Source organism: Mixophyes fleayi, chromosome 7 (assembly GCF_038048845.1).
Source record: "Mixophyes fleayi isolate aMixFle1 chromosome 7, aMixFle1.hap1, whole genome shotgun sequence".
NCBI classification, from domain to species: Eukaryota; Metazoa; Chordata; class Amphibia; order Anura; family Limnodynastidae; genus Mixophyes; species Mixophyes fleayi.
In genome coordinates, this window is record NC_134408.1 from 109,894,741 (window position 1) to 109,910,799 (window position 16,059).

The 16,059-nt window shown below is 40.5% G+C and overlaps 1 protein-coding gene across 2 annotated transcripts in view; it reads left to right on the forward strand.

Moving 5' to 3' along the window:
- Positions 1-16,059, forward strand: part of SPAG16 (sperm associated antigen 16) — a 696,430-nt gene that overhangs the window by 110,172 nt on the left and 570,199 nt on the right. For both annotated transcript variants that reach the window (XM_075180327.1, XM_075180328.1), the window contains exon 10: positions 12,177-12,304. In XM_075180327.1, coding sequence (XP_075036428.1) covers positions 12,177-12,304 — 128 coding nt within the window. The remainder of the gene's footprint in view (positions 1-12,176; positions 12,305-16,059) is intronic.

A 16,059-nucleotide genomic window follows, 5' to 3' on the forward strand; every position in this document is an offset into this window, starting at 1 on the left:
AGAAAAAACTTGATGCGTGACCTAGGAGACTGTGCAAAAATACATGTCAAATAACATCATGTAAAATTATATTATTATTATTATTTATTACAGTATTCAGCTTTTATTGTCTACACAAGTAATTTGACAGCTTGTAGTAGATATTTTTCACTTTCTGTAAATGTTTTTAAATGTGCCTTGCCAATGTCAAGAACTTTCTCCTGCACTCACCTTATTCTTCTGCTTACCCATATGTACTGAGTAAAGCAGCTGCAATGACATCTGCCACCCAGAGTTCTTTCACACATCCCTAGTGGTGCAGGATTGTACAGGATTTGTCGAACTGCTATAGACCACAGATATTCAACTGATGACCCATGGGCCACACCCAGCAGTGGTGGAAGTACCGCAGTTGGCTATGGGACCTAGAGGAGGGGGGGTCATTCTCCAGTGGTTTCAGGTACCTGCATATGTGCAGTGAAACCCAGTTTGGGCTTTTAGTTCCAGAAGAGCAGCATGGAATGTTTTGGCCCGGGCACCCAGCCTGCCACCCCACCTTATACAGCCCCAGAGCACAGTCCCGACTACAGCTAGTGGTTTCAACAATGAAACTGCAGTTATATTGTTATGAAGCTGAGTGTTTAGATCAGCAGCTCTTGCTTTTAACCTACCACCATAATAGATTACAGCATCCTGCAGTGTCACTGGTTGAAACCGTTATTGCTGTCTATTAAATAAAAAATGCTGAACAATTGTAATAAAAAAACCACATGGCTTTACTGCATAAAATCACTAGATCCCTGAATGGATGCAAGTCATGCCTGTTCTGGGGTGGACTGTCAAATTTTAGCCTGGGGGACAGGTATACAGCACCAGTCTAAGAACAGCTGGCCATCGTTAAAAGGCGGTTTTAGGTATAGAATAAAGGGGATAATTTCTCAAGGGGGGAAAGCCCCTTTTGCTGGAGAAAACTGGCTTGTTTTCACTTTGCCCTATATTTTAACAGGGTTATCAACAGTGATGTTGGCATTACCAGAACAAAAGCATTTAAACATGTTATATTCTTGGAATGCAGCATTTTACTTAATGCACTACTGTTTAGATTCATTTTATTTATAAGAAAGAAAGGTACATATCAATTATACAAACGTCATTGTAGCTCACCAGGGCTGTGTCACTTCTTGTCTGAAGACTGTGAAAAGTCATCGCGTCAGCCAGGCAACTGAAGATTTGAAAACTGCATGGTGCTGGCGAGCTACAGATAAAAAGACGGTTGTTGTCAGCGCTTATCCTTAACACTGCACATCTGTCTGCATCTAGCAAAAGGAAAACATGAGGTATTGGTTCATATTTTATTTCAAAACATTTAAGCCCATCTTCCAGTTTCAAGAGCACATCATTGTTGGCAGGTCCTACGCTGACCCTTATGCTTTAAATACCATTAAAATGCAGTTAAAATCAGATGCACGCATATCTACTATATAAATGCCTAGTGGCGTGTGTGGAAAAAAAAAACCAAGCTGCAGCTCACTTGCTGGGCAGAGTTATACACTGACCTATATATTTCTTGAAGAAGAAGTGACATTTAGGAGTGGTTGGTGGTTGCCGGGGGTGACAGTGGGGAGTTTTTAACACCTTAAGTAGCTTGATGAAGGATGTGGCGATGAAGATGAAGGATGAGGTGATGGAGAAAAATGATGAGGTGGTGACATGTGGACAAAACCACGTTAAAAAAGGGCGCTTGCGTTGGGAAGTAACGCTCTTCCCCTGAGGAGGCCTGGGCTAGGCCCAAATGCATGACAAGAACCTTTTTAACACCTTAAGTAGGTTGATTTGACTAGAATGCATAAGTATCATGCACAGGTTAACTTGTATATGAGATATATATATATATATATATATATATATATATATATATATATATATATATATATATATATATTTCACTCATCATCATGATACACACATCACATGCTACACATTTTAGTGTTTCTTCCCAGTGTATCTGTATTCTAGAAAATGAGGATTTCTCCACCTCTGCAATTATACAGCGACTGAGCCATATATAATAACTTAGAAATACTACTTAAGCATTGGTGGGCTGAAAGGGAAAATAACAAGACTGATCAATTACGTAGCCTGCTATCAATAAGGGATCATAAAGTCACCCAACACAGACAAGGTTATGAGTTCCGGCCATAACACAAATTAGCAATAGGCAGTATACTTGTATGTCAATAATACAAATGTTACTATAAAAACATACTGTACCTAATTCATTGTTTGTTTTTATGTAGTGTACATTTGTTGTGGATAATAAGACAGTCAGTTGAATTGCAGTGATTTGCCCGAATTTCAGAGAGCTGTGTTAGTCTTATGGAGCACCCATGTAAAGGATAAATAATTCATTATCCAGATGTTGAGTCGGTGGGGAAAACAGATATTACTGCTTCCCGCATTTATTGAAATACAATACATTTAAATTTATCTCTGGAGTTAAGCGTGAGTCTTGCATATAGTCTATTATCAGGTTTTATTTACTAAATAAAATATTACTTGTTAGGCTGCACCGAAAAACAGGTGAGCGGATGTGTGCAGGAGGACAGCTTGTGATTGGTTCTCCCGCTCACACCCCCCTCTGCCGCCTTTCAAAGTCTGTCAACGAAATTGATTTATTGTATTACAGAAACAGCAGACTGTAGCATCTAGCAGACTGGGGTCACTTTAGTAAATATAATCTTTTATGTAAGTGATTGATAGTTTTACGTTAACAAATTAAAGTTAATATTAGTTAATATTATTTATATTATTACTAGTCACAATTAAATGCCTTCTTAAACATTCAGAGGTATGTCCCTTGTTTTTTCCTTTTCTATTGATTTTTGTGTTTTACATATTGGAGGTAAAGATGCTATGCATAATTTTATACCTTGCCTGCAGTTTTTCAAACACTTTCTACATAAAGTACATATTATGCTCATATTTCTACCAGTTAGGGATTTCATCATTTGTTCAGAGAATGCTGTTTCATTTGCAGTCCCAACTTGTTTTCAAAAACCTAGATGCCTTTCGTAAGTGATCTAACTATGGGCTCTATTGATTAAAATTACAGCGATTAGGCTAATTTACTACTCCCGCAAATTTACTATTAAAATATCATCTAGGCCAGGGGTCGGCAACCCCCGGCACGCGTGCCAGACATGGCACACCGGAGCTGCTTGCAGTAAAACTGAAGACGGACTAAATGGATCACAGCAGATACTCCAAGGTTCTGTTGCGGAACTAAGATGCGTGTGCTGACAAGGTGAGTCGCGCACACAGCTGCCTACATGTATTTTAAAGTGAACTGGGGGAGGCCGGGCACTTATGTGTAGCATAATGTGAACCGGAAGCAACAGTATGTGGCATAACGTGAATTGGGGGCACTTATGTTTGGCATAATCTGAACTGGGGACACCTATGGGTGGCATAATGTGAACTGGTGGCAATACTATGTAGCATAATCTGAACTGGAGACACCTATGGGTGGCATAATGTGAACTGGGGCAATATCATGTTGCATATTGTGAACTGGGGACACGTATGGGTGGCATAATGTGAACTGGGGCATTATTATGTGGCATAATGTAAATTGATGGCAGTATTATGTAGCATAATTTGAATTGGGGGCAGTACTATGTGGAATAATGGGAATTGGGGGGCATTACTGTGGCACAATATGAACTAGGGGCACTACTGTGTGGCATAATCTGAATTGGGGGCAATACATATTATAAAATACCTGTGTGTAAGTACCACTGGCACACCTGGACTTGCCTAGGCAGTTGAGCGGCACTCCGCTGCCTCAGCGATAATGGAGTGGTAAACACTAGCATGCCCATGCGTAACCCAACTAGCCAGTTCACACATGGGCAGTGGAAATGAAAGCCCAGACTTGCTAAAAAAAAATAATAATTAGTTATATGTCGCTTAAAATAATTTTAATTTATATAATAATGCATTTTTAAATTAATTTTACAATGTTCTCCTGAGATGTCGATAACCGAAGAAGAATTGTGGTGGTACTGGTACTACCGCAATCCTTGTTAACTCGGTTTTGAAATTGGTGGATGACCCCTTGATGTATAGAGCGAATATTTGCAAAAGTGCCCATTTTTGCTGGAAAGAGGTCTTTTCCCTGTTTAATAAATACAGCCTCAAATATCTTATGTCAATATATGGACCTTTACCACCAAGACTTGAGCTAAGCATTAAAAGTTGTTGAAGATAAAAACACCATAGGCATATCTAATGCATCTAACTCAATTGTCTGCTCACTATAGTACATTTTCTTCAGACCAAAATATTTCCCTAACATATCCCGCAGATTGTAAGCTTGCAAGCAGGGCCTTCTCACCTCTTTCTGTATTACCCATTTGTAAAGCGCTATGGAATTTGCTGGCGCTATATAAATAAATTTTGATGATGATATTCAGAAACAAATTGCCCTTTGAAAGACAGAATCCTAAGGTTCGGACATAAATGCTTCTCTTGTACTTAGAGAGGAGAGGAGATTATTGCTTTATGGGCCTTGCTGGGATTATGGACTGCACCCTAGGACCACAACCAGCAATCGCAGCGTACACAGATCAGTTGTGGACCAAGGAAGCAGAGAGTACCAGGGCAGAAATTAGTAATCTGCCTTCCTGCTCATCCAATACTCCATAAATATCATCATCATCGCCATTTATTTATTTAGCGCCACTTATTCCGCAGCGCTGTACAGAGAACTCGCTCACATCAGTCCTTGCCCCATTGAAGCTTGCAGTCTAAATTCCCTAACATATACACACACACACACACACACACACACACACACACACACACACACACACACACACACACACACTAGGGTCAATTTTGATAGCAGACAATTAACCTTCTATTATGTTTTTGGAGGAAACCCACGCAAACACAGAGAGAACATACAAACTCCACACAGATAAGGCCATGGTCGGGAATTGAACTCATGACCCCAGCGCTGTGAGGCAGAAGTGCTAACCACTAAGCCACCGTGCTGCCCAACATAGCATACCAGCAGTCCCACCTACATAAATACTGTAATAGCAATGTCCCCTACACATTAATAGTGTAATAGCAATGTCCCCTACACTTTATACCCCCCAACACACATTATAGCAAGGAAAGTATAAGATAAGTTGGTGTGGTACAATACTGTGTGACCGCATAAACTCCCATACCTGCTGAGAAGGGGTCCAAGGGAACAGAGTTTCTAACATCAGGGGAGCCTTGGGAACCCACTGTAGACAGGGCCTAGTAATTCGGACATAGACACACAAAGGTAGCCCGTGAAAAAGTAATACATTGCAGTTATGGAGCTTAATATTATCCCTACTTTGAGGCTTGTAGACCGGTCTGCACAATTATAGAAATCTCACTGCTGGCTGTTAGTCTTCCATATAAAAGAGTGACAACATTGTCGGGTATGCTATATATGTAAAAAGTTATCTCAATTCTGCCATCCTCATCTGTAAAGAATTGGTGTTTTGCTAACTTCACAATATACGGACATATCATACTCATATGATGCTTTAAAGCAGAGACCATCTCTATTTTTTTTAAAAGCCGCTTATCAGTGTTTGTGTGTTTCTCTGGGCCCTGTAAGTGTTTTTTTTCTCATAATTAAACGATTGCAGCAAGTTAAAAACAAAACAAATACCTTTTAGGAAAAACTTTCCTTTTTACAATTAAAAAAAAAGTTAAAATCTACAAACCCAGTCTAGAAGAGTAAAAGTGTTCCAGGATGACAGTAACAGCTGCTGTTGGTCAGTGATTCAATACATATCCATAGAAATTCACATTTTTGAAACATTAATGCTGTTGCCGTGCAGTACTGTGTATAACTAGTGTATCTATTTCAATAAGTATTTCAGGATGCTAAATCATTTAAAATCATCCAAGTTTTTCCAGTGCTCTCGAAATATAACTGCAGTTGGGTTTTCAGCCAAGGTAGTTTGTACTCGTCTTGTGCAAAATAAAATTTGAAATGATTACAGGAATCCCAAAGTACTTATTGGATTGGAATGCTACGTTGAAATAACATTTCTTTATGTTCTAAAAAATGCTATTGGTATACATGATGTTTTCATTGAAAGGGTTGCTTTCCTGATAAAAAGGGCAAAAATACCTATAATAAAAATATATGTTTGTAGTAGTAACATTTTCCAACACAATGATATATTCTATCAAAGCCACAAAGAACACTTTTTTTTAACATTCTCGTTTTGTGATCTAAAGTAGTGGGGAATACACAGGACCCTTTATATGGTACATAAATAACGTATAACTGCATTATTTATGATATCCCACATACTGCTGTTTGCAGGATGGTTCATTCCTGCAAATTAATTTCTGAGGCTGTAGTGATGAAAACACAATATGTTTCACTTGAGATACCAAAGAGGGACTGGATGTCTGGTAAACATGACAAGCATTCTAGTAGGAGATGAATGACAACATCTTCTGTGTTGTTTATATGCTAGCTTACTATTTCTTACATTGTTGGGTTGACAAAACTACATGTGGGCAGGTCTCAGGCTCACCAAAATCCCTCTGATTCAAATGTCTACACCAATGCCCCAATAATATAACGGGATTCATCGCTGACCCCTGCTTCACATGAGGCGGAACCGTTTACACAGTTAGTTCTGCAGCTCTGGTAAATTGGATAAATAACCCTAGTAGTTGTGGCCAAAGCACATAGATTGATGTGAGCAGGAAGGGAAAAAAGCCTATGTCAGGAAGGCAGTCCTAGGGGTGATTCAATTCTGTGTGATGTCTCCGGAACATCCACGGAGACCCATCGCGCCAATGTTATAGCAGGAATCTACGCTGGGTTTTTTCTCGCACCCCATAGAGGTGTGCAAAAAAATGAGCAGAGGTTCCTACTGTAATGGCTGGAAATGTGCGCAGCCGGCCCTGGTGGTGATGTCCATGCGCCACATCACCAGCAATTGAATCTGCCCCTGTAAGGGGGACATTTACTTTAAGGCATTACATAGTAATTCAACACTCAATCTTGTTCTTACCTATTACACAGGTTGCTGAATCACCCCCAATACAGTTCTCTTACATCCATACATATGTATTATCTGTCTACTGAATCGGGGCAATAAGATTCCAAAATTCAAAAATACACACTGGTACACACTAAACTCCTTGTTAGTTAAAAAATCACACTCCCACCTTTAAAGGGTGAAACTTCTGTTATACAAATGTACACACTATGCTCCTTGTTCCATTAAGTACAGATCAGTCAAAATTTTCAAACTCGATCATATTTCTGGAAGACCTTTCGGATTCAGATATTTTGATCCACATTTTTCATATACCACACGTAACCATAATAAACACCTCATTGATTATGATCATATTGTAAGTAGAAACAAATATTGTTGGTAGGTTGTGACTAACAGGTGAATTTTATCATATTAGGTGGGACTGTCCAAAAAATTCCACCTTTTGGTCAGACATCGTAAATCTGCTAGAAGAGATATTGCAAACTAATGTTCTATTGAGCCCAGGAAAACTCCTTGGTCCATTGCACACTTTGACATAGATTCTATTAAATTAGCTATCCACATAACCCAGACAGCTAGAAGGTCAGTAGTGTCACTCACCGGACGGTTAGTGCCTCTGGTTTGGGACATGGGTCTCTCTCTCTCTTGCCGGCGCCTGTTCTGCGCCGCGGCCGTCCGCCATCTTGACCAAGGATTGCGTATGTGCAGAAACCACGGACTGTTAAAACCTTGGTCATAGTCTCATTGGTCAATCAATCACCTCTCACTACTTAAGGCACCTGTTACTCTATTACCGTTGCCTGTTCTTGGTTCTCATTCCCTTGTGACTCCGAGGTGTTTCCGGTTTCTACTCGTGCTCTCTGTTTGCTGTGGAACATACCTGCGCCCGGACAAGCCTTCTCTCCATATCGTGGTACAACTTGCCAGCCACAGACCACTCCACGCTACCTTGTTACATACCTGCACCTGGACAAGCCTTCTCTCCATATCGTGGTACAACTTGCTTGTCGCAGACCACTCTACGCTACCTGGTAACATACCTGCACCTGGACAAGTCGTCTCTCCATATCAGTGGTACAACTTGCTAGTCGCAGACCACTCTACGCTACCTGGTAACATACCTGGACAAGTCGTCTCTCCATATCAGTGGTACAACTTGCTAGTCGCAGACCACTCTACGCTACCTGGTAACATACCTGCACCTGGACAAGTCGCCTCTCCATATCAGTGGTACAACTTGCTAGTCGCAGACCACTCTACGCTACCTGGTAACATACCTGGACAAGTCGTCTCTCCATATCAGTGGTACAACTTGCTAGTCGCAGACCACTCTATGCTACCTGGTAACATACCTGCACCTGGACAAGTCGTCTCTCCATATCAGTGGTACAACTTGCCAGCCGCAGACCACTCCACGCTACCTTGTAACATACCTGCACCCGGGCAAGTCTTCTCTCCATATCAGTGGTACAACTTGCCAGCCGCAGACCACTCCACGCTACCTTGTAACATACCTGCACCCGGGCAAGTCTTCTCTCCATATCAGTGGTACAAACTTGCCAGCCGCAGACCACTCTACGCTACCTTGTAATATACCTGCACCTGGACAAGTCTTCTCTCCACATCAGTGGTGAGACTTACTGGTCACAGACCGCTCCACGCTATCTAGTATCATACCAGCATCTGCACAAGTCTTAACATTTACCAGCGGGAACATATGTCAGGAGCAGCTTACCCTACTATTTTGCAGGGTACCTGTTATTAGGACTAAAGCCTATAGTGCCTCTGAAGTATAGCTGCGAGTCACTACCTGTGTGCTAATGCACTTTGGAACTTTCTCCTCCTTTTATTACTGCTCATCAGTCTACCACGTTACCATTGTTTCCATTGTTCAGAGACTCTGCATTTTGTATCATTGACATTCCCTTTCCTATTCAGTTGTACAGTTCCGTATATTCACCCCACTTCCCAGAGGGCCGCGACCTGCACAGTGGCAGTCGCTAAAACCATACTTCCTTGCCGGAGGTTCCTGGAGAAGACCAGCCACTGTGTTAGACTCCGCGCCTCTGGTAAAGTGAAATTCCACCTGGTGAATTCTGGGTAAAACTCCTAGTGCCCTTGACAAGTAGCAACATTTTATAAGCCGCTGTACTACCGTCTATCCATATAGTCAAAAACAAGGTTTATAACTTCAATGGGAAAAAAATATCCATTGCATACATGGGAAAAGGCATAAACGTGATTTGGGAACAATGGTTCACTTACAGCTTGGAAGATACAAGTACTCCACAATTATAATCCACTGATTAATAAAGATGGGTACACACTACAGGTTTTTCACCCGATTATCGTGCCAATAGCACGATAAACAACTGTTAGGTCCGATATCACATTAGTGTGTACGCTCCTACGATCATGTCTTATCGTACCAAAGCACATCGTATCGTTTCATTTCATTTCATAAATCGACTAAAAAACTCTATAAACAATGTTGTTCCAGTTCTGCAGTGTGTACACACTCACCACCAGCAGTGTAGGCAGATCTCCATAGAGTTTAGAGTCACAGTCTTTTCAGTAGATGGTTATGACAGATGAAGAGCACAGATCTGAAGCTAAATCGTGTAAGTGTGTACACAGGAATCTGCATGCTGATTGGGACTTTCCATCGTTTGTAAAATCATTTAAGATATCGCATCAGGTGATATTTTCTGTAGTGTGTATCCAGCTTAATTCCCTAAGAGACCTCATGCTACAGTTGACAAATGACACATTGAGAATGATACTTCTTTTCCTTACCTTAAATGGTTCCTAGTATACAGTGCCCTTTAATATTCCAGGTCACTTCCTAATTTTCCTCTACACCCCCAGGTTACCTTTTCCAATACCTGTATACATTTTCTTTTACCCATACAGCCCCTATCCCCATTATTCCATTTTATAGTCTTCATAACTCAAGATAATTTTCAACAAATACAAATTTACTTAACTTGTTTAAATTGTTCTTTATCCTATTTAGTGTACAAAGTTACACACTGGAGATGTTTTTCCTGAAATCAAAAAACATGTTGTATATTGTGTGTGGAGCACCTTTACAGTCTCTCCAACAAACAAAACAGAAAGGAAAGTTGCTCAATCAATTTATAGACTAATAGCAGGTGCTTGAAAGGGTGGGGTTATCCAGAAATGAGCAAATACAGAGTAAAATCCCCCAGCACACTGCTATAGCAAGTAGCAAAGCTGCTATTTTTACTTGTGTATAAAAATGCAGAAATCTCAGTTGCACACATTTGGAAATGGTATGTTAAGCCACCTGCCACTTCACCATGCTTCTGCTAATAGGGTGGTCCTAACTCTAATCAATGAGAGTCCCTATTTTTGAGGCATACATATGTGTTTTTAAATTGAGAGCTAACTTACCAAGAGGCACCCCACGGGCCTCCAAATAGGAGTATGGCACCAGCACTCCCCATCAGTTACTGATACCAACATGCCTCTCAAACAACCTTTACAGTCTCCTAAGTAATAGAAATGTTCTCTACTCTGATTTAATACTGTTCTATTAAAAATTAAGTGTGTAGAATTTTGTTGGTTGTTTGTTTGACCCTGGGAGGCAAAAGTCTCATATTTGAAATATTGGCTATAAAGGACACTAGGGTCTGATAGAGTTTTTAGGTCATCCCCTATCCAGACTCCAGTTACATGTCCAATGATCTAAGTCAGTGGTTCCCAAACTGTGCGCCGCGGCTCCCTGGGGTTCCACGGCCAGGGCTGGTGGTATGTAAGGCGGCGGGGATTACTTAGTAATTATTTTGGTTTAGGGGTGCCTTGAAAAAATTATGGACACCCTAAAGGTGTCTCGAATTGAGAACGTTTGGAATCCACTAATCTAACTCCATTACAGACAGGGAAAATGCTCTTTTTTAATAACATTTTCCGAGCTATTTAGTTCTAGAGACAGGTGACTTAGCAGAAGGGCTTGAACAATTGTCTGCTCTTCATTGCTGGCTTTATGAAAATCACAGAAGCAAAGCTCCCACACCATTCATGTTAACTTTTTTTTTTTTTTAAATAAAGTGGATTGGAAACGTTTACCAAATTATTACGACCACTGAGGGGGTCTTTTCAATATATAGAGAGTAGAACAATTATAATGCACACCAGTTAGGCTCCCTCCCAGGGACAATATGGGGAGAATTATGAGTACGCAGTATGATACTAACAAGCAATTATATCATTAAGGGTTTGATGCTACACAGATTAATGGGAAGAAAGGATAATGCATCAAGGTTATTCTATCAGGGATGTAATATAACACAAGAAATAAAAAGTGATTACTGTATTTGGTTATCCAGAGGCTATGAATGCCGACAATACTTGCTCGAAAGAGAGAGAAAAAAAAAGTAACAATGCTTATTATCGTACTCGCTTATGGGAAAATGTTCAAACTGATCTGTTTGCTGGAATCATTTACCTGTTAATATTGAAGGTTAATAAGGTAGATAGGGAAAGAATGCAAATGAGGCTTAAAACAACTGCAGCATTCTGTTGTGATATCTGTTTTAATTAGCTTCTGTAAACTGCAGCTTGTTCGTTAACTGCAGTTGTAAAAATCCCTGTACACACATTTAGGAGCACGATACCTACCATTAAACAGCAGCAGTAAACCCATCTACCACCGTAACACGTTCATTACAGTGTACTTGGTGCCAGTACACACTGAAGGCAGCCATTGTGGGGCTGAATTAATATTCATGAGAATGCAGCCTATCCTTTTACTAGGATCAAGGGACATCACCGAGGCATGAGACACATTGTGCCTCATGCCGCAGTGATGTCACCAGTTTCTAGTGAAATGATAGACTGATGATTGGTTCAGCCTACTACATGGGTGCAATCACTAAGTGTAGATGACAGGTTCACTTAAATAGGTAATAAAATATCTTGCTACACATCTTCATTTAGTGAGTCAAATTGGCCCTATGTTAATGCAGTGAATTACTTTTAAATTAACTGGGCCCATTTGGACAAGTACATTTATATATTTTTTATGTTACAAACATAGCAGGAATACTTTGAAGGTAGATAACTATTCTGATATCTGCGATTATTCATTTTCAGGACTCAGAATTCCCCCAAGATACCAGAGTGAACCCTCGTTTGTCTCAGTTGAAAGGAAAGAGCAGCCTCAAGATGAGCGGACACTGCCTGAGCAACACCCTGAAAGCACATGAACTGGCAGTGAGCTGGTAGGAATCATTGTCCATTTATAAAGAGAAAACAATGACATAATATGATTAGATGAACAGTGAATTGTGCAGCAGTTTTCATTGTGTCAGCAATACACCCATACAAGGCTTACAGCACTTACAATGGACGGGGTTTCAAATGCTGCTGCAAAGTAAAAAATAAGCTGTTCTGTTTTGTTCAGTCACTAGGTGGCAGTAGAGACACTGTTAATTCACAATTAAATAGAACTTACACCGAACACTTAACTGTGTGAAAACCCCTATTTACCTGTCAACTTACATGGAACTGGCTCAAGATAGGGATATTTCTTTAGAAAGTGTTTTAATTATACTGACAGTTCTGCAACACGCATTTATCCTGCTTGAAATAACCATACAATTTAAATGAATTTGTCAGTGTACACAGAAACCTCAGATACATGTGCTTCTGCTGCATGTTATAGAAGTATAGCTAACCAACCTTATGTCCTATTTTACACCTACTTGTGTTTGTTTTTGTAACCTGCATCTTTAAACCATAACATCTCTTACTGAATATACTAAACAGTAATATATCAAAATGACATTTTGAATTTGTTATAGTGATGCAAGTTCCTCTAATGATTTGAAAATATATAAAACAATGTTTTAAGAGGAATAGGAGTCGCTTTAAGGGGATGTCCTTCTTATGCCACAGTCCCACTACTTGTAGATTCAGCAGTTTCATGTGACTCTAATACAGCTGCCCCCCCCCCCCCCCCTCCGATGCTGCCCCCCCATGGAAGGGAAGGGTTTTGCTAGAAATGTACTTAACATAGAAAACCCCTTTAAGAGTATATACACTGATCAGCCAACATTAAAACCACTTACAAGTGAAGTGAAACGAATAACATTTATTATATAGTTACATTGGCACCTGTCAATGGGTGGGATATATTAGTCAGCAAGTGCACAGACAGCTCTTAAAGTTGATGTGTTGGGGGCAGGAAAACTTGGCAAGCGTAAAGATCTGAGCGACTTTGACAAGGGACAAATTGTGATGGCGGAGATGTCTGGATCAGATCATCTCCAACACGGCAGTGTCTTGTGGGGTGTTCCCGGTATGCATCATTAGTACCTACCAAAAGCACAACCAGTGAATCGGCGACAGGGTCTTGTGAGCCCAAGACTCATTGATGTGCGTGGGTAGCGAAGGCTAGCCTGACTGGTCCAATCCCACAGAAGAGCTACTGTAGCACAAATAGCTGAAAAGTTAATGCTGACTATGTTAGCAAGTTGTCAGAACAGACACTGCATTGCAACTTGCTTCATATGGGGCTGCAGGCTGGTCAGAATCTGGTCTGATGAATCATGTTTTCTTTTGCATCATGTGGACGGCCGGGTGCGTGTGCTTCGTTTACCTGGGGAAGAGATGGCATTAGGAAGCACTATGGGAAGAAGACAAGCCAGCGGAGACAGTGTGATACTCTGGGCAATGTTCTCCTGGGAATCTTTGGTTCCTGGCATTCATGTGGTGTTACTTTGACACATACCACCTGCCGAAACATTATTGCAGGCCAAGAACACCTGTTCATGGCAGCAGTATACCCTAATGGCAGTGGCTTTTTTCAGCATGATAATGCAGCCTGCCACACTGCAAAAATTGTTCAGGAATGGTCTGAGGAACATGACACAAAGTCCAGGTATTGACTTGCGCTCCAAATTCCCCAGGTCACAATCCGATCAAGCATCTGTGAGATGTACTGGAAAAATAAATTCTGAACCATGGAGGCTCTACCCTGCAATTTATAGGACTCAAAGGATCTGCTGCTAACGTCTTGGTGACAGATACCACCGGACACCTTCAGAGGTCTCGTGGAGTCCATGCCTCAATGGGTCAGAGCTGTTTCGGTGGCACGTGGGGGACCTGCAAAATATTAGGCAGGTGGTTTTAATGTTGTGGTTGATTGTTGTATATTGCTTAGGTCATAAAAACATTTTCCATTAAAGACACAGGTGGGAGGCAACAGATTCATAAATGACACATGTAACAGCAGTGTCCGATATGAAATCCGTTGTCATATTTTATTTGTTCCCTTCTTGTGGTGCTAGCATCTGTTTTTTTCTTTATCACAAAATATTTAATTTCTATTGGAGTAAGGTCCCAAAGACGCTTTTATTTAATTGTGAAAATAATTAAAACTGCTGCAAGACAAAATTTCCGTAAAGAATGTTTGGAAAAATAATATTTGACAATGAATAAAGAGTTTTAGAACAACATTTCTTCACACTGTTCGAGATCTAAGAGCTTCACATTTCTTGGACTTGGCAAACATTATTATCGGAGACTTCTGGTTTGTCTCGGCATCTGGTGTTTGGGGGGAGGGGGGACCTAAGAAGTAATCTAACATGTTTCCTGTGTGTTCGCTGCGTTCTCTTTATTTCCCTTTATACTTTCTTCGTGTCAACACCTGTTGCAGAAGCTCAGAGTTTGTTGCCTCCTAATGAGATTTTCTGTCAGGATCAGACAATGCAGCAACAGATTCTAAAAACTGTTTTCCACCAGGCATTTGAGCACAAAGCATCAGGCTTTGGTATGCCAGCAAAACACTGACTATCCAATCCAATTCTAACTAACGCAACCTTTAGTGTTTCGCTTCACTTAAAGATTTTAATATCTGATTGCAGAATACGTATAATACCAATATGTTCATATACTATTGCCATCAACACCCCATCTGTTTGCACACAGATATGATCTTAGCTGTTCATGATAGGCATATTTTATTTTGTTCCATTATCCTGTAGTCAGACAAAGGTTAATAGAAAAATGTTCCTTCCAAGTTTTCATATTGAATTTTCTGTCTGTTTTTAAATTCATTTTGATATTGGTTACTACAAATTTTAATCTTATGGTAACGGTTGTAAGGTGGATTTATCATATTAGAAGATATTCAGGAACTGCTTTAAAAATAAACTTTTGGGCACCTCTATATGGTTTTTGCTACTAAAGAAAACCTTTATTAGTTTTGTCATCATATTCGTATCAAATGGATGAATAGGTGTTTGGAGAAAACATCAAAGAAACCACAATAAATTAGATGCAAGAAAGTTAGAGCACAAGTGCGGAGATTTGTATTTTTATCTATAAAAAATGTTTTCCCTCTTGATTTATTACTGGCCCTGGTGATTCCTTCCAGGATAGGGCAGACAAGCTACTCAAAGGGGCAGATTCCGTGGAGACACATTCCATCAGTGTTTTTACTAAAATCTCCGGTCATTTTCCCTTGCGTCCCATAGAGATGCAAGGAGAAAATGAGTGGAGATTCTCTGCCGTATTTGCGGCAATGTGTGCAGCTAGACATAGAGGCGATGTCTGCAGGGCCGCCAAGAGGAATTTGCGGCCCCGATACAGCAACTTTCTGCCCCCATCCCCCCACATAGCAGTAGAAGAGATGTTCACTACCATCAAAGGGGGAGTGGCAAATAGTGATGGGATGTGACCAACATGGGCTGTGGCTGCACCGTTTTACACACAACATTATGGGGGGGAATTCAATTAGCCGCAAAGTGTCTCCGGAAAGTCTGTGAGACACATCGCAGAGGAGATTTTGACAGTAATCTCCGCTCATTTTTCCTCCCATCCCATAGAGGTGTGAGGGAAAAATAAGTGAAGATTTCTACCGTAATTGCTGGCAATGTGCGCGGCGTGATTTTCATGTGCTACATCGCCGGCAATTGAATTCCTCTCATTATGTATTAAAATGGTGTTAGTCTCAACTACCTGTTATTGCAGC